The 20025-nt window shown below is 41.0% G+C and overlaps 2 protein-coding genes across 6 annotated transcripts; both read left to right on the top strand.

Annotated features, from left to right (window-relative positions):
• The first annotated feature begins 187 nt into the window (after positions 1 to 187).
• On the top strand, positions 188 to 4753 carry LOC134034159 (4-galactosyl-N-acetylglucosaminide 3-alpha-L-fucosyltransferase 9-like). 5 transcript variants are annotated; one of them, XM_062478527.1, is made up of 4 exons: positions 188 to 397; positions 598 to 651; positions 1388 to 1491; positions 2276 to 4753. In XM_062478527.1, exons 3-4 carry the CDS (start codon positions 1446 to 1448, stop codon positions 3361 to 3363), a joined length of 1134 nt encoding a protein of 377 aa, XP_062334511.1. In that variant the 5' UTR covers positions 188 to 397; positions 598 to 651; positions 1388 to 1445; the 3' UTR covers positions 3364 to 4753. The 5 variants fall into 5 exon arrangements, with proteins under 5 accessions (XP_062334511.1, XP_062334510.1, XP_062334514.1 ...); XM_062478526.1 differs by having other exon boundaries at positions 188 to 651; XM_062478528.1 differs by lacking the exons at positions 188 to 397; positions 598 to 651 and adding an exon at positions 731 to 1027 and having other exon boundaries at positions 1370 to 1491.
• Positions 4754 to 6883: 2130 nt separating this feature from the next.
• LOC134033949 (macrophage mannose receptor 1-like) lies at positions 6884 to 18908 on the top strand. The gene is made up of 12 exons (XM_062478236.1): positions 6884 to 7328; positions 7474 to 7593; positions 8945 to 9349; positions 10669 to 10814; positions 11258 to 11361; positions 11705 to 11867; positions 15134 to 15347; positions 15748 to 15843; positions 15953 to 16189; positions 17358 to 17494; positions 17872 to 17975; positions 18325 to 18908. The coding sequence occupies exons 1-12, from the start codon at positions 7016 to 7018 to the stop codon at positions 18488 to 18490; spliced, it is 2205 nt and encodes a 734-aa protein (XP_062334220.1). The 5' UTR covers positions 6884 to 7015; the 3' UTR covers positions 18491 to 18908.
• Positions 18909 to 20025: the final 1117 nt, after the last annotated feature.

Genomic DNA, 20025 nt, shown 5'->3' with positions numbered 1-20025 from the left:
CACTATATTGGGGGGGACATTTTGACCAGATTTGACCAGAGATGTGTCCCCCCCAATATATATTGATTACGGCCTTGTCACAATTTAAATAGATGCAGGTTACTTGGGCTACGTACAGGGGAGTCTGGTTGGCAATGGACACCTCTGATGATTGGCCACCCCGGGTGCCACCCTAAAATATGATTCACTATCCTTTGCAGTTTGACACAGATTGACATTTAATTATTCTTGTTCAAAGAAGCGTTTATTAACCCTTGTGCTGCTTCGGGTCATTTAAGACATCCTTTATCGCATTTTTCTAATCGAGAACAAGGAGAGAATATTTCAACTCACGAGTCAAGACGCAAGCAAGGCTACATCGGGAAAAGAAAGCAGCGAAAGAAAGCATCACATTGAAGTACATTTTGAGATTTCGCATCGGGTTTAGGGTCCGTGTAGTCTACCTTGTGGCCATTCGTTTTGTATTCGTACCAGCTTTGTTTTGTATTTCAATCCGTATTGACAAACTCTTACATAGGTCCGTAATATCGTTTCATCTGTAAATTATAAAAAGTATAGGCTAAATTAAGTTTTATTCAAAAATCTTTATTTTCACAGTTCACCTCGGAGCTTTTCACTTGGAGCTCAATGGTTACCGGTTTTGAATGTTTTCTTTGGCCTAATTGAAATTTGTAGGCTACTTAAACAATTATTTGTTCTTCTGGTGCAGCGCTTGAAACGACAAGGTAGCCTATGTGAAGCGTAATTTGAAAGTACCGTATTTCTTCGATTAAACGGCGCGGCGTTTATTACACGATGATAATTTTTGGTGCGGCGTTTATTCGAGGGCGGTGTTTATTCGAAGGCGGTGTTTAATTAGTAAGATAGATTTTGTTCATTGTAGCTGCAGTGCGGCCATAGACAAACAAAGAATAGGTCAAACACAAAGCTTATAGTGTAAAATTGAAGCCGCGTGTGTCTACATTGTGTAGAAGTTAGCGATCTAAGGAAACCTCTATTCCCTTGTGTACAGCATGTAGCCAACGAGGTAGGCCTATGTTTGTGTCTGTATTTTACTTTGGTGAACGTTATTTACATGCTGCGCATGTCATTGTATGTTCATATTAAGCTAATGTGGTCTTTATTTTCTACTTATACTGTGGGTTAATTTTCACGGTGGAGAAGAAGCTTCAAATAAACCTGTAGCAAGAGGGAATTATAGTAGGCCTACACTTGTGATTTAGGCCTACTTGTGTAATAAATACAGTGTTTTAAGTTAACCAATTAAATAACGTTTGCGTTTATTTGAGGGCGCCGTTTAATCGAAGAAATACGGTAAATGAAGTTAGGTAGGGTAACCTGTTCGTCTTATTTTGTGTAACCAACACAGAGACGTGCCAGAGAAAACGCATATTGATTTCACTGAGGGGACACGCTAATGAAGTGAGGATCGCGGCACATTGCACATGGTTGACAGGAAGTACACTCAACTAATTTGTTGGAGTACGAACGGTATTTCAATTTTTTTCCCCCCATTTAATTTATTTCTCCTTCCATTTTTATCTTAACCAAAGACCCTGATTTGTTGATTGAAAGAACGTTATGCTTAGAGAAATTACAACACACTGGCAAAAGACTATAGCCTAAAATTGAAAAGTTTAAAAAAAGAGTGTAGCCTACTTCCAAAAATGTTATTCTCCAACTAAATCATAACCCATTAAAATCAGTTAAACCATTAAATTATGGGTCAAATGGGGTTATAATTTAGTCAGAGAATTACAAGGGTAATGTCCATGTTTCCTGTCCATGTCCATGGCGAGGAGAGGAAATGTGTGGGGAGAGGATCACGTGCGAGGTGGGGATGAAGTAAAAATGTTAAAACAGCAAGTGTAACCTGAATAACCTGAACAGTGTAAAATGCGTCTGAGCGCCGATCTGCGTCACCAGAATATTAGACGCACCTGTTTGTGTTTACTTATTAGGATGGCTATATAAGCTGAGTTGTCTCTGACCTCGTTGTGAAGTCTCTTATTCTTTGTTTTGTTATCCATGGCCGTGTTGCGTTTGCCCTTTGTTCTGTATCTTGTTTATTTCCAAGTAAAGTTCTCGTGCACTTTCATCCCAAAACGCAGACTCCTTGACTGCTGTATCACAAACAAAGCCTATAGATAACTTGTTTGTTTGCATGCTGTATACAGTATACAATACATTTATTAATGCACCCATCAAATGAGATGTACATGTTATTTTTCATCTTTAATGTCGGGAAACTTAAAACATGTTTATCTTTTTGCAGATCTCAAAATGCTGAATACTGCCACCTCTGGAATTTCAAGCAACATAGTTTATGTGTTATTAATTATTGGAGGGTTCATAACACTGTTTTCCATGTACTATAAGACGTCTCCAATGTTACCTTGTCAGCGCCAGCCTTCTTACTCAGTTAAGAACACAGCTTACTCAATGGCAAATAAACCGATCTTGCTGCTTTGGTTCTGGCCTGAAAATGATAGGTTTGATTTTAAGGACTGCAAAACGTTCTTCAACATTGACGGTTGCAACCTTACAGACAATAGGACCCTGTACAGTGAAGCTGATGCAGTGCTCATCTTTCACAGAGCCATAAACCACAATGCATCAAATCTTCCCCCCTCACCGAGACCCTCATTTCAAAAGTGGATTTGGTTTCATGTGGAATCACCAACAAACACACAGAAAGTTCCAGGTATCGAGAACCTTTTTAATGAGACTTTAAACTACCGACAGGATGCAGACATCCCTGTTCACTGGAAGTTGTCTAAAAAGACCAGAGATGACTTTGCGCTGCCCAAGAAAGAACGAATGATCTGCTGGATTGTGAGCAACAATGACTCTCACACTGGGACAAAGATGATGTATAGTTACTACAGGGAGCTTGTGAAACACATTAAGGTGGATGTGTTTGGCAAGGTGTTTGGTAGTTTCTTAAAATATAAAGATTATTTCTCAACCATCGCAAGCTGCAAATTCTACCTTTCCTTTGAGAACTCTGTTGACAAAGACTACATCACAGAGAAGCTGAATGGACCACTAGCAGCAGGAACAGTACCTGTTGTATTGGGTCCCTCCCGACAGAACTATGAGAGCTTTATACCAGGGGATTCCTTCATCCATGTAAATGACTTTCCTGAGGCAAAAGCTTTGGCTGACTTCCTCCTGCAGTTGGACAAGAATGATGAGGCCTATATGCGCTATTTCAATTGGCGTCAGTATTACTCTGCTAGGCCTCACCTGATTAAACAGAACCGAAAATTCCTCCAGGCCATCTGCTATGCCTGTGACCATGTGGGAAGACACAGAGAGTACAGGGTTGTTCCCGATATTTACAAGTGGTATTTCGGTTAAACTGTTACTTTCATCCCTAGCAAGGAAAAACGCTCAAGACGCACTTGTTCCGGGAGTACAACAGTACTTAAGAAGGATTTGCTGGACCTGATGTTAGTTTCCTCTAGGAACACAATGACTCTTATGGAGGGACTTGTTGCTCTTGTTGGTTAGTTGTAACTGATTTAAATTATTGTACTCGCTGTGAACTATATTATTATTTCTTGCATTTCTACAGGTACACTCTTGCACTTTTGTGGTTTATGTTGTTTAATTGTAACTTGTTTAACTGCATGCTCTTATGGTTCTTCCCTTTGGTCTTTTTTGTTTTTTTCACAATGTATGCTTCATGTTTTGGCTACCCGCAATGTTTTGGGCTATCTTGTTGTTATGATCAGTGACCTATGCACTTTTGTAAAGCTCTCTCTTGGAAGTCGCTTTGGATAAAAGTGTCTGCTAAATGAATAGATGTGAAAAAACTGAAACCTGTACCATTTGTATTTTTTGTAATATTTGTATTTTTATATTGTAAATTACTGCAACTTATATTTTATTGTATAGTTTATTTTAATCTAATTCCATTGCTAGTGATGTACCCTTAGTTTTCTAGTTATGTACCCTTAGTATAGTTAGTCCTCATTTACATTTTTGATTCCTATATGTTTAATGTTTGCACCTTCCTGCCAAAGCAAATTCCTTGTCTGTGCAAACTTTCATGGCGAATAAAACTCATTCTGATTCTGATTCTGATTGGCTTTAACTTGAGTGCAAGGATCTCCATGGTGGCATTGACCACTAGCGCCCCCTGGAGGATTGTTCCAGTCATAACCGTCCCCTGACCTAGGATGCAGGAACAGAGCTGTTTAAGGGGCCAAATTTGCACCAAGATGGATTCTCAGTGTTGGAAATTGGAAAACGGGTTGGAACACTACAGCACAACAACTACAGTATCAGAGCTGCAGTTTAACATCCACATCCATGTTTTGAAAAGATAATGGTGATTGCTCACAGTGACCTTACAATGTTGTGACAGCAGTGTTCGTTTTGCTTGTCGTTCTCCTCAGCCATGAGCAGGACACCGTCCAGGTCTCTGTGAGGGAGGGATGTCTGGCTCTTCACAAACTAGGACACAAGACGCACATGCACGCACCCACAGACGCACACGCACACAGCAACGACAAGCGAAATAAAAACTGCTGTCATAACATTGTAAGGTCACTGTGGGCATACAGTTAAGTCTGGAGTATATTTGGACAGTGACGTAATTTTCATAATTTTGGCTCTGTATGCCACAGTAACGGATTTGAAATTAAACAGCCAAGATGCAATTGAAGTGCAGACATTCAGCTTTTATTCAAGGGGCTGAACAAAATTGTATATCATGTGATACGTTTAGGAATTGCAACCATTTTTACCCACAATAAAATTATATTTAAACCTTGGATTGATCTTGTATGTAATATCCTTACAATGAATACAACTGTGGAGGAGAATAGATGACTGGCTATCTTAAAACAGAAAATAACGTGAGTGCTTACATACACTGCTCAAAAAAATTTAAGGAACACTTTGAAAACACATCAGATCTCTATGTGAAAAAAAATTATGTTGGATATCTATACTGATATTGACAGTTGAATGTCTTAGGAATGAAAGGATGCCACATCTTTGATAGAAATACAAGTTTTCAGCCTAGAGAGGGCTTAATTTTACAGACACTCCGAAAATCAGTGAAAAGATTAGGTGGCAGGCTAGTCCATTTTGCCAAAATTCCATTTCTGCAACTCAAAATGCTTCTCAATATCTTGTGTGGCCCCCACATTGGCGAAAATCTGCTATCAACTTTGGGGGGGACAATTATGACATTTATGTCATTTATATGACATTTTCTCAAGATTCCTGAGGGGGACATCAAAATTACTGCTGTAACACAGCACATACAAAAGCGCCATTGTGTCCATAATCAGCAAAGCGCTTTCATTGCGTATTATTAATATTATTGAAATTACATAGTTATGTTTAAAGTGATTTATTGGGGGGGACAATTTATATTTTTCCCAGGATGGGGGGGGTCGTGTCCCCCCTGTCCCCCCCGGGATTTCTGCCTATGGGCCCCCGCGTACTTGTATGCATGCTTGCCAACTTTGCGGCATGCTCCTAATGAGACGACGGATGGTGTCTTGTGGGATGTCCTCCCAGATCTGTCGAAGGGCATCAGTGAGCTCCTGTAAAGTCTGAGGAGCAATCTGGCGGCGTCTGAGGACCGAAACATAATGTCCCAGAGGTGTTCTATCGGGTTTAGGTCAGGTGATCGTGACAGCCATTCAATTGTATCGATTCCTTCATCCTCCAGGTTCTGCCTGCATACTCTTGCCACATGAAGCCGGGCATTGTCGTGCATCAGGGGGAACCCAGGACCTACTGCACCAGCGTAGGGTCTGGGTTCAAGGATTTCATCCAGATACCTAATGGCAGTCAGACTGCCGTTCTCTAGCCTGTAGGGGTCTGTACGTCCCTCCATGGATATGCATCCCCAGACCATCACTGACCCACCACCAAACCGGTCATGCTGAAAGATGTTGCAGGCAGCAGAGCATTCTCCTTGGCTTCTCCAGACCCTTTCACGTCTATCACAGGTGCTCAGGGTGAACCTGCTCTCATCTGTGAAAAGCACAGGTCGCCAGTGGCGGACATGCCAGTTCTGGTGTTCTATAGCAAATGCCAAGTGAGCTCCACGGTGCTGGGCAGTGAGCACAGGGCACACTACAGGACGTCGCGCCCTGAAGCCACCCTCATGAAGTCTGTTTCTGATTGTTTGGGCAGAGACATTCACACCAGTGGCCAGCTGGAGGTCATTCTGTAGGGCTCGGGCAGTGCTCAACCTGTTCCTCCTTGCACAAAGCAGCAGATATCGGCCCTGCTGATGGGTTGAGGACCTTCTACGGCCCTTTCCAGCTCTCCTAGAGTAACTGCCTGTCTCCTGGAATCTCTTCCATGTTCTGGAGATTGTGCTGGGAGACACATCACATCTCCTTGCAACGGCACGCATGGATGTGCCATCCTGGAGGAGTTGGACAATCTGTGCAACTTCTGTAGGGTTAAGAAATCGCCTCATGCTCCCAGTAGTGATAATGACTCTAGCTAAAGCCAACACTAGTGGAAAACCAGTCAAAGAGATCAAGAGGGAGAAACTTGAAATGGCCTCCACATGCGAAACCAGTCCTGTTTTGGGGGTCGTCTCATTTAGTGCACTTTTTGTTAATTCCATCAACACCAATGCAGCAGAAACTGATTAACAACCCCCTCTGCTACTTAACTGACCAGATAATTATCAGAGAACTGCAATTCATACCCTGATAAAAAAAACTGTTCCTTACATTTTTTTGAGCATTGAATATACATATATTTACATATACATGCAAAACATGCACTCGCCTTCCTCTTCAAAATATCCCTCTGCTTGCATGCAAGGTGAAAATATAATACGGTAACCAAATAGTCTCTCTAGGTTCCTCACACACACATACAGACTGACGGCACAGATGACAAGTCTGTCTGTGACAGTGGACATTAAACTGCAGCTCTGATACTGTAGTTGTAGGGTTTCTAGATAATAATCTAAACTACAACCTGCCTAAAATATATAATCAGGGAAGACAGGAATACAGCAAACATGTCGGATGACATCTACGCCAAACCAGACATGACCCAGAAGGTGAAGTCAGAGGACATCTACGCCAAACCAGACATGACCCAGAAGGTGAAGTCAGAGGACATCTACGCTACACCAGACATGACCCAGAAGGTGAAGTCGGATGACATGTATGCTAATATAGACATGACCCAGAAGGTGATGTCAGACAGGGGGGAGATGGAGGAGAGGATGGTGGACATCTACGTTAGTGCTGACACCCTCAGAGGTCACAACCTCTGCTCAAAGGCTGACAACCCTACAGCAGAGAACACAGCAGAAGATCAGCTCTCAGGTAAAACACACACCAAACACACACACACACAAATGACATACATATATGATCACAAACACGTACTGTATAGTCATATACAACTGTAGCCTTTAGGATTACCTCACATTTATTTCTCTCATCCTTTCACAAACACACACACACACAGTGTCCCCACTGTGTTCAGATGCTGAGCGTCCAGAGAAGAGAATCTACAGAGTTGCAGCAGTGTGTCTGGGGCTGCTGTGTCTTTTCATACTGGCTGGGGTCATAGCACTGGGAGTCAAGAGTGAGTACGTTTAAGTAAACATACATCATTTACAGTTTTTCTCTCGATTGCGAAAACACATTTTTTGAAACAGTCAACCATTTTCTCAAAACTGTAAACACAAAACCAAATATTCAAACTCGATTTCCAAAACCTCTGACTCTTCTGGCAAAATCAAACACTCGCCCCTAAACCATTTCACTTGTGCTCAAAATCAAACAAGGCATTCAGATCATAAACACAGCAAATCAAAATATAAAGACTATGGAGCAATAATTAGACACAACAACACAAAAAAATGGAGAACACAGCATCCAGGCCATGTAAAGACAAATTTGTTTATGTATACGCAGTAAATGCATTCACGTAGCAATAAAGAAAATGGATTTTGGATTTTGAAACACTGGATTTTGGTGTTTCAACACCCATTGACACTAATGTTTAGCCTATGTTCTGCACATCTCTTTCACCAACTGTCTCTGGAGGAGGGGATCCCTCACTGAATTGCTCCTCCCAAGGTTTCTTACATTTTATTTCCTCTAGTGAGTTTTTCTGGGAGTTTCTCCTTGTCTTCCTTGAGGGTTTAGGTTGGCTGAGGGGCAGTTCTATCGGCGTATGTAAAACCCTCTGTGACATTGCTTGTAAAAAGGGCCATACAAATACTGTACATTTGATTTGATTTGAAAATATTACAGTAACCATCACAACTTACTACTGTCAACAAGGAACAAAGAAAACGTGGTAAAACCCCTCTGGTGTGCTGGATCCAGCCTTGAAAACACTCCACACCTATGTCACCACAGGCCAATTCCATTTCCTGTAGGAGATTTACCCTGGTATATGGGTTTCGGTCATAGACCTTTAACCGCCACACAGAGAAAAACTCTTCAATTGGGTTGAGAAAAGGGCTGTATGATGGAAGGCAAACATTTACAGTAGAAAATGCTGGTTGATGTTGAACTATTCTCGAATACGGACACCATGGTGAAAGCTGACATTGTCCCAAACCACCATTAGAAACAAGTGTGAACAATTTTGAGTCATTGTGTTTTACAGATGACAACTGTGTTGTAGTTATGTTTACTGTTTGCCGCTTGTGTTTACCATTTTGCGGCACAAGTGCATCACAGTGCAAAATGTGTTTAGTGAATGAGAATGTGTTTAGAGTTTTGCCAAAAGAGTGTCTGATTTGACAAATTGGTTTAGTTCGCTGAACATTTGATTCAGAGAATGGGGTTTAGTGTTTTAGCAATCGAGAAAAACTGTATTGTAAATGTATGTACTATGTTTGTGGCACTGTTCAACAAATCATGTCAATCGTTTCTGCAGATGACTGTAACATTCAGCGTTATTCTCTCTCATTCCATAACAGACACCAGTTTTAGTGATGAGAACATCATACAGACTATGAAGAGTAAGAAACTACAGACCAGTAACACTATCCTGACCAGAGAGAGAGACCAGCTGAACGCCAGTAACACCAACCTGACCAGAGAGAGAGACCAACTACAGACCAGTAACACCATCCTGACCAGAGAGAGAGACCAGCTGAACACCAGTTACGCGAACCTGACCAGAGTGAGAGACCAGCTGAACGCCAGTAACACCATCCTGACCAGAGAGAGAGACCAGCTGAACACCAGTTACGCGAACCTGACCAGAGTGAGAGACCAGCTGAACGCCAGTAACACCAACCTGACCAGAGAGAGAGACCAGCTGAACACCAGTAACACCATCCTGACCAGAGAGAGAGATGACCTTAAGAGGAGGCTGTGCGGTAAGTCCATAAGCACAATTTTACACAAATGTTTAATTTATACTGTATAATTGTAAGCTGTATGAAATAAATGTTGTTGTTAATGTGATGCGGTGAACTATAGAACAATTGCTATTGTAATGATTTTATAACTCTTTGTGTTTGTCACATCTGGCTCTAGGTTGTCACAAAAGTGGATTTCAAAGGAAAAAGTATTTTGTTACTGACAGAAATGATTAACCAAAAGCAAGTGTTTGGGAGTGTGTGAGAGATGTGTGTGTGAGTGTGTGAGATGTGTGTGTGTGAGACGTGTGTGTGTGAGACGTGTGTGTGTAGATGTGTTGGAAGGTGCAACAAAGTGAATGTCAAAACCGCACTCCAAATCACAGCTGCCACGCTGAGCCGGTCAGGTTTAGTGCAGAGCGAGTGACAGAATAAATAAGAGAGAGAGAGTGAATGTGTAAGAGCCAGATTCATCTGAATAATGTTTCAGGTAATTGATCTATGAACCATATTTGGTTCATAGTTTTGGTTAAGAATATTGGTATTTTTATATTGATTATTCTATTTCGATAGGTAACAAATAATTCAGTAATAATTGTGTAGGCTATTTAAGGTAAGGTGTTTATATTCTACACATGATTTGATTTGTGGATTTCAAAGTGTCTGTAATTGGTTACTGCGCATTTGCATTAGTATCATAACAACATGATTAGTGAAAGGTTATAGTGCTAAAGGAATCTGTTTTAGTTTGGAACTAAAACGTTTATTCTGTTGGGAATAACATCCTGAACGCAGAGGTTTAAATTAGTTTTTGTCAACAACTAAAAAAGGATTTCTTTGAACATTCTTTTTGGATTAGTACTCACATTTACATTTAGTCATTTAGCAGACGCTTTTATCCAAAGCGACTTACAAGAAACAGTTATTATTACAAGATTGAGGAGTTGCTAATAAACTGCCATGCATCGTTCACCTGTCGCCTTGGGTTTGTGAGTAGCCTGCAAGCTGTTGTTACTATAATGGCAATTTTGAGAAGATGTTCAAACACATGTTAAATTACACGGACAAACGCGTTCTGCACTCTCTTGATGGCTCACAGAAGATTGGTTGAAGATTGGTTGTAGCTGTTACTACTGTAAATATTGAAAACTAAATATCAATTCTGTGTTGTAATGACATCAAACAGAGGGCCAAGATGGATGGAGCAGGTTTGGCTGCAGCTGTTACTATGTTACATTTCATTTGCGTCCGTTTAAACTTTAGGTTGGAAAGTATGAACTAGTACTGTCTAAACAGTGTTTAAATGTCTAAATGTTCTCTTACTGTTGTGTTTTCAGATGTCACTTCCTGTACTGCTGGCTGGCAGAAGTTTGGCTGCAGCTGTTACTACGTCTCTACTGGGAAAAATAACTGGGCTGACAGCAGACAGGACTGTAGAGACAGAGGAGCAGACCTGGTGATCATTAACAGCCCAGAGGAACAGGTGAGAGAGTGAGAGAGTGAGAGTGACAGTGAGAGAGAGAGAGAGAGAGAGAGAGAGAGAGAGAGAGAGAGAGAGAGAGAGAGAGAGAGAGAGAGAGGAAGAGGAAGAGGGAGGGAGAGAGAGAGAGAGAGAGAGAGAGAGAGAGAGAGAGAGAGAGAGAGAGAGAGAGAGAGAGAGAGAGAGAGAGAGAGAGAGGGGGAGAGGAAGAGGGAGGGAGAGAGAGAGAGAGAGAGAGAGAGAGAGAGAGAGAGAGAGAGAGAGAGAGAGAGAGAGAGAGAGAGAGAGAGAGAGGGGAAGAGGGGAAGAGGGGAAGAGGGGAAGAGGGGAAGAGGGGAAGAGGGGAATGGAAAATAAGAAAGACTGAGAACAACAGAAATGTACAGGATGAGGTCAAATTCAAAATTAAGGTAATAAAACTGCTCCTTAATCCTCTTCCATGACAGGATTTCCTCAATAACCTCAACAAGAACGTGTGGATCGGTCTGACTGACACAGTAACAGAAGGGAACTTTATCTGGGTGGACGGAACTCCACTGACCACACCCACGTAAGAGAACAACTCTTTCTGTAGTTTCTGGATTAACAGAAAACATTTTTTTGGATTGAAATTACATTTAGTCATTTAGCAGACGCTCTTATCCAGAGCAACTTACAGTAAGTACAGGGACATTCCCCCGAGGCAAGTAGGGTGAAGTGCCTTGCCCAAGGACACAACGTCTGGCTGTCAGCATGCTGATGGGTGTCCACACACTATTGGCTGTATACAGTCTATAGTATTTACATATACAGCTCTAATTGAACAGATTTAGAATGGTTTCCAATACTGTATGACCTAGATGTGGACCTCAGTGTGTGACTGTCTGGTTGTGTGTTGTTATTTAACCCTGTAGGTACTGGTGGGCCTCTCAGCCTGATAATTACGCTAACACACCAGGCAGTGTTGGTGAGGACTGTGCTGAGATATACTACGCACCTTCGGAAGTTCCTCCTCCTAGAACATGGAATGATAACAAATGTGAATTTCGTAATTACTGGGTCTGTGAGAAAGGGATCTAATAATGGAGATTCACGGTGGGGTTTTGTATTGTTATTTAACTACACTGTCTATCCATCCATCTGTCTGACTAATCCGTCCATCTATGTAATCTCTCTATTCATGCATTTACAGTAATGCTCCTGGTACATTATTGTCAGGTCTATAATACCTGTCATAGCCGTATGAGTGAATTAACTGTGATAATGAGCTTTCACTCCCTATTGGCTAACAGAGTAGATGATGTAATAATGAGTTGTATAGGCTTAAACTGTTTGTAGCTTCCCAGCAACATTCATTTATAAAATAAAAGAGTCTTTTGGTCTATCATACACCACTATCAGTGCGTTCCAAACATTCAAAACATTTGCCGATATTTCCTGGTTCAACTCTCGGGAGTTCAAACTCACGGCGAGACACCAGTTGGAGACAATAGGTGTGTTTGACTTCATGCAGCGCCCGGCGGCACCGGCAGCCGGCTGACTTGAAGCAGGGAATGCGATTGGCTACTTCAAGTCAGCCGGCTGTTGCCGCCGCCGGCGCTGCATGAAGTCAAACACACCTAAAGGTTGAGGTGACGTCACAAAGTCTGTGATCGTACATTGAGGTCAATTAAAAGACCTTTAAAAGTTTAATAGCCTAAAGTATCAAATACAATGTTAAGTTTCTTATTGCTTGCATTGGACTGCTAACCTGCTTAGTTAGTACGTTGTAGCTCACCTGTTTACAGTACAAACTTACCTGCCCCTTCTTACAGAGATGGGCCGGTCCATGGGAGAGGTGCCCTGATCTTGCTGCCTATTTCAGCAGTTAAGATAATTTCTTTATCAAGTAATGCATGGAGTCGTTGGATTCAAAGAAAGTACAATAGTTTAATGCTTTCCGGCAAGGAGACAAATTATCTGACCCTAGGCTTGACCAGATGGTTTACTTAATAATTACTTTTGACTTCCTAATGGCTAACAGAATAGATTATATAATGAGTTACAGTGGCTTAAACTGTTTGTCTCATTGATTGTGGGAGAAATCAGAGATTTTGTATTTTTATGCTAATCACAATCAGTACATCAGCTATTGCCTTATTATGTTTTCTCGTGTATTGTTCATTCATATGTGTTCCTACTTCCTACTGTAGCCTACCCCACAGAAGCCTAGGCCTATATTGTGTAATGATGAGTGCTAATTCTAATCGAAAAGTAGCTCTATGTTTCGAAAAGTAGACTGTTTCCCATACAACAGATCTATCCCCATAACAGCATCACGTCATTAGCAATTACCTGATGAAAACAAAGGATCTTCATGTAAATAGTTGCAGCTTATACCTGGTCTCAGTCATGACCCAGAAATGACTTAAACTGTCGTGGAAGTTTTAAAGATGAAGATGAAGTCGGGTGAAGTACAGAGTTAATGTGTATTTGACGTATGATGTAAACATAATAACGTTACCAACATAACATCATCGACACACAAACTTAAGACAATATCACAAAGACAATTCCACAGCTCCATCTAGCATTCTAGAATGGAACCGGAAGAATCCAGCCCACCAGCACTACCCAGCGGATGGCCCTGAACCCCCCAAAAACATTCTTCAACAGACCATTTTATAGATACGACAGTTCTCAAAAGTCATTGGTCCATCCTACAGACATGCAGCTATACCAAATCTCTTTTGTTATTGGTTAACTCCCTAAGAACAATACAGTTGAATCCACATTGTCTTCAGAACTGTCTCTTCCCCCCAGGTGACAAGAACTCTCCCAGGTCACCCAGACTTCCCATCTCTTAGACTTCACGTCTCCTAGTTAGGTGTCATAAAACTGCAAATGGCATCTCTACCAAATGGAGTTGAATCAACATATATTGTATCAAGCTTTTTAGCCAACTGTAAACTTCTTTTAAAACACATTCATTGTACCAACATTTCTTTCACACAACAAAGGCAACTGCAAGTGTTTGTCATTACTGTCTCTATGAGCGACATGATTGAAGCTTGTAAAGTAAAGTTCTGTACTTGGTTCGTAGGTTGCACAAACAATCCTAAATACTCAGTGTCACCACAGTCAGTCCTGCGTGCTGGGGGTATTTCCCTTAATCAAATTTGATCTCAGACCAGCAACCCAATACATGTCAAATCACTTCCTCATGCATTTCATGAGTTTTCTGATTAGCAGCTAGCTGACTATCTCAGAGCTCAGTGCAGCATGTTGTAGAAATAAAGCATCTTTATATTCCTGCTCATGTAGGTTTAACTCTCTATGGTAATGTATAGGTGAAGTGATGGTTGTTATTGCTGCAGCATTTACTCTGGACACCCTTATATCCACTGAGGAGTAAACAAAAGTGTCACGTACAAACCTTTGTCACAAAGCTGCTACTTATTTTACATATTTTGCAGAACAGGGAAACAGGGCTCGGTAACCTGATAAATCAAGAGGAATATGGAGTCTACACAGCACAAGTGTTGTCACTCCACATTCAGATATCTTTTAAAGATATTTTCCCATTTTTGAAAACAAATATAAAGAATGAGAAAACTACGGGCAAACTGATAATCTGATAAACGTGAAGAACAGGAGGCCAAGAATAATGATGTCACTCTGAGTGAGTGAGACTTAGGCCTGGGACTGTGTCAAGGCTGTTTTCACTGTAAAATAACCACAACAAGGTGGTTCACACAAACACCCTACCCAGGCTCAAGAGAAGGCCCCAAAGTCTGGTATAATACACCATGCAATATTTCTTTATCCTTGAAGTAGGGAAATCCAATCGTTCAAAAGACTACCTTTTCATCGGTACATGGATTCATGAAGGGGTAAAGGTTTGTTTTCAAATGTGGGTGGGACAGCTATGTTAGAGCAGCTCCAACTAAATTAAAGAAAAATGTGTATTATACTCGTATATATGTATAGTCTTGTCTAATATACTTCTAATCATACTATTCTTTCGTCATGCGCCTCTTACATAGTCACTGTAAGAGACTTACATGGTTAGTTACATAAATTTGTTCACATCTGGCTTTGCATACTGGTCAAACGACACAGTTGACAAAGGATGAATACCAAACATTATATTCCTCTTTTTCCACTTCCCTCCCACACCTAACAGACTACAACTCCACATAACAGACCAGTAGTCAAATCTCTGGCGTCGTCAAAAACATGCTGCACATTTCCTGGTGAACCAATACCTATTTTTAACACGGAAAGATGTGCTGAACATTTTTCATTCTAAAGGGCTCTAACTAACAAGCAGGTGACATTACCATAGGGAAGAAGACTCTTAGAAAAACGACTTGTCTTTCAGACAGGTTCCATCAGACACTCACAGCATGGACACGTCTGGAAACGCTACGTACGCCAATGAAGACTCTGTGTATGAAAACCCATTTAGCATTGGGGGAGAAGACAATATGGGAGAAGATATTTATGTAAATGAAAGCTTTAATGACCCTAATGATAAAGTAGCGATCATGACCATCCAAAAAGGACCAGGACCAGGTAACACACACACACTCCTAACAAATACTCACATACCAGTATAGCTAAGATCTAAGTTTTGTTTGTTATTATTAACTTCAACGTAAAAACACACTCACAAACCATCTACATCTTTCCACATCACATGTTTTTAAATAAGTCCTTTGTTTTACATTGACAACTCTTTATCATTACATAGCTGTTTTTACATTTCCCCGCTAACAGTTTTTAACGCAATAGTTGTTAAGGTCAGATGCCTAGTCTACTAGTGGCACTAACTTACCCTCCTCTGTAGCTTATAGTGCAGTACAGGTTAGTCACTGGTGGACATTATATATAAGGTGACATTTTGATTGTGAACATAAATGAATCAGCTGCATCCTACTTTTTTATAGCAAAACATGAACCTTGTGGTTTTCAGTTGTTCCTTTGAGTTCATCGTGGAGAGCTGCAGCAGTGTGTCTGGGGCTGCTGTGTGCTCTCCTACTGGCTGGGATCATAGCACTGGGAGTCATCTGTGAGTGCTTCTAGTAAATAAAATACAAACATTATTAATTGTAATTATATATTTATATATTTGTAGATGACTGTAACATTAGGAATGATTCTCTCTCATTCCATAACAGACACCAGAGTTAATGAAGACAAAACTATAAAGACAATGGAGAGAGACCAACTACAGACCAGTAACACCAACCTGACCAGAGAGAGAGACCAACTGAACACCAGTTACACCAACCTGACCAGAGTGAGAGACCAGTTACAGACGAGTAACACCATCCTGACCAGAGAGAGAGACCGGCTGAACACCATTAACACCAACCTGACCAGAGAGAGAGATGACCTTAAGAGGAGGCTGTGCGGTAAGTCCATAAGCACAATTTTACACAAATGTTTAATTTATACTGTATAATTGTAAGCTGTATGAAATAAATGTTGTTGTTAATGTGATACGGTGAACTATATAACAATTGCTATTGTAATGATTTTATAACTCTTTGTGTTTGTCACATCTGGCTCTAGGTTGTCACAAAAGTGGATTTCAAAGGAAAAAGTATTTTGTTACTGACAGAAATGATTAACCAAAAGCAAGTGTTTGGGAGTGTGTGAGAGATGTGTGTGTGAGTGTGTGAGATGTGTGTGTGTGAGACGTGTGTGTGTGAGACGTGTGTGTGTAGATGTGTTGGAAGGTGCAACAAAGTGAATGTCAAAACCGCACTCCAAATCACAGCTGCCACGCTGAGCCGGTCAGGTTTAGTGCAGAGCGAGTGACAGAATAAATAAGAGAGAGAGAGTGAATGTGTAAGAGCCAGATTCATCTGAATAATGTTTCAGGTAATTGATCTATGAACCATATTTGGTTCATAGTTTTGGTTAAGAATATTGGTATTTTTATATTGATTATTCTATTTCGATAGGTAACAAATAATTCAGTAATAATTGTGTAGGCTATTTAAGGTAAGGTGTTTATATTCTACACATGATTTGATTTGTGGATTTCAAAGTGTCTGTAATTGGTTACTGCGCATTTGCATTAGTATCATAACAACATGATTAGTGAAAGGTTATAGTGCTAAAGGAATCTGTTTTAGTTTGGAACTAAAACGTTTATTCTGTTGGGAATAACATCCTGAACGCAGAGGTTTAAATTAGTTTTTGTCAACAACTAAAAAAGGATTTCTTTGAACATTCTTTTTGGATTAGTACTCACATTTACATTTTGTCATTTAGCAGACGCTTTTATCCAAAGCGACTTACAAGAAAGAGTTATTATTACAAGATTGAGGAGTTGCTAATAAACTGCCATGCATCGTTCACCTGTCGCCTTGGGTTTGTGAGTAGCCTGCAAGCTGTTGTTACTATAATGGCAATTTTGAGAAGATGTTCAAACACATGTTAAATTACACGGACAAACACGTTCTGCACTCTCTTGATGGCTCACAGAAGATTGGTTGAAGATTGGTTGTAGCTGTTACTACTGTAAATAATGAAAACTAAATATCAATTCTGTGTTGTAATGACATCAAACAGAGGGCCAAGATGGATGGAGCAGGTTTGGCTGCAGCTTTTACTACGTCTCTACTGAGCAGAAAACCTGGTCTGACAGCAGACAGGACTGTAGAGGGAGAGGAGCAGACCTGGTGATCATAAACAGCCTAGAGGAACAGGTGAGAGAGAGAGAGAGAGAGAGAGAGAGAGAGAGAGAGAGAGAGAGAGAGAGAGAGAGAGAGAGAGAGAGAGAGAGAGAGAGAGAGAGAGAGAGAGAGAGAGAGAGGGAGAGGGAGAGGGAGAGGGAGAGGGAGAGAGAGAGAGAGAGAGAGAGAGAGAGAGAGAGAGAGAGAGAGAGAGAGAGAGAGAGAGAGAGAGAGGGGAAGAGGGAAAGAGGGAAAGAGGGGAAGAGGGGAAGAGGGGAAGAGGGGAAGAGGGGAAGAGGGGAAGAGGGGAATGGAAAATAAGAAAGACTGAGAACAACAGAAATGTACAGGATGAGGTCAAATTCAAAATTAAGGTAATAAAACTGCTCCTTAATCCTCTTCCATGACAGGATTTCCTCAATAAACTCAACAAGAGAGTGTGGATCGGTCTGACTGACACAGTAACAGAAGGGAACTTTATCTGGGTGGACGGAACTCCACTGACCACACCCACGTAAGAGAACTACTCTTTCTGTAGTTTCTGGATTAACAGAAAACATTTTTTTGGATTGAAATTACATTTACATTTAGTCATTTAGCAGACGCTCTTATCCAGAGCAACTTACAGTAAGTACAGGGACATTCCCCCGAGGCAAGTAGGGTGAAGTGCATTGCCCAAGGACACAACGTCTGGCTGTCAGCATGCTGATGGGTGTCCACACACTATTGGCTGTATACAGTCTATAGTATTTACATATACAGCTCTAATTGAACAGATTTAGAATGGTTTCCAATACTGTATGACCCAGATGTGGACCTCAGTGTGTGACTGTCTGGTTGTGTGTTGTTATTTAACCCTGTAGGTACTGGTGGCCCTCTCAGCCTGATAATGACGCTAACACACCAGGCAGTGTTGGTGAGGACTGTGCTGAGATATACTACTCACCTTCTGATGTTCCTCCTCCTAGAACATGGAATGATTACAAATGTGAATTTAAAATGTTCTGGGTCTGTGAGAAAGGGATCTAATAGTGGAGATTCACAGTGGGGTTTTGTATTGTTATTTAACTATACTTACACTATATATAACGTGTGTTTATGTACCTGCTGTCTTCTGTAATTCATGTATCTGGCTGGAATTAATCTTACATTTTCCTCCCAGGATTTTATATAGTGAACCATCTGTCTATCCGTCCGTCTGTCTGACTGACTATCTAATCTAACCATCTATCTAATCTATCTATTCATGCATTTACAGTAATGCTCCTGGTACATTATTGTCAGGTCTATAATACCTGTCATAGCCGTATGAGTGAATTAACTGTGATAATGAGCTTTCACTCCCTATTGGCTAACAGAGTAGATGATGTAATAATGAGTTGCATAGGCTTAAACTGTTTGTAGCTTCCCAGCAACATTCATTTATAAAATAAAAGAGTCCTTTGGTCATGTTGTCTGGACTCATCATTGACCCTGCATTTCAGTGTGTCTCTATGACATCAGTCGTGTACCAGACCCTGCTCAGTGACTCTGGGGCAATGTGGGAAATACTGACTACCTGACTGCAAGTCATCCAGCTCTGAGGTAGCACACCAGCATTAGCTTGTTACACTGCTGCTACTGAGCTTAGTGCTAGCTATGGATCACGGTAGCAGTCGTTTTAACTGGCTGATTGATGAGGACTGAGCTGAGATCTACTGTACATTTTTTATATGTTTAAACCTCTCCTGTTATGGAACCTCACCAGGTGCCATTTGTATAGGTTTAGGGACAGTGAGAGTGGTGTTTTCATTTACCTGCACATGAAACATGAGGAAACACTTGTCTGCAGACTGAGTTCTAGTATCAAGACGAAGAGCCCTAAAGCAGTGACATCAAAGAAGATGAGTTTGTGAAACATTCTCTCTTCCTGTTCCCTCTCCCTCTCTCTCCCTCTACCTTTTGCTCCCTCCCTCTATCCCTCCCTCTCCCTCTCGCTCCCTCTCTCCAGCTCTCACCTGTTCCTCCATGCTGTTTATGATCACCAGGTCCTCTCCCTCTACATGCTTCTTAAGATCCAATATTTGTGAGCTCTACTCTGACACAGATGAACTCAGACAACAAACATTGACACTTATTTATTGTGGGGGCGGGATTCACTCACTCTTAATTTGGTGAAACATTCTTGCTGTGCACTTTGTGTGAACTCACTACAAAGTTCCAGGTTTGGTTAAGTGTCACTCATCTACGTTGAAGTCACGTGCTTTAGGCCTCTTCGTCTGGATACTGCGTCATACGTCTTTTTAAAACTAAACCGAGATCCAGCTTCAATATGATTCTTTAATATCTTTTGTTCTGATTTTGGTACAGTAACACGTCTTTGCACAACCACAACAAGGCAACTGCAAGTGTTTGTCATCACTGTCTGTATGAGTGGCATGATTGAAGCTTGTAAAGTTCTGTACATGGTTCATGCAAAAACATCCTAAATACTCAGTTTCACTTGTCCTGTGTGATGGGGGTATTTCCCTAAATCAAATTTGATCTCAGACCAGCAACCTAATACATGTCCAAACACTTCCTCA

The sequence above is a fragment of the Osmerus eperlanus genome, chromosome 14 (assembly GCF_963692335.1).
Source record: "Osmerus eperlanus chromosome 14, fOsmEpe2.1, whole genome shotgun sequence".
In the NCBI taxonomy this organism is placed as follows: Eukaryota; Metazoa; Chordata; class Actinopteri; order Osmeriformes; family Osmeridae; genus Osmerus; species Osmerus eperlanus.
The sequence above is the reverse complement of the archived record's forward strand: the minus strand, read 5'-3'. Positions and strand labels throughout refer to the sequence as shown.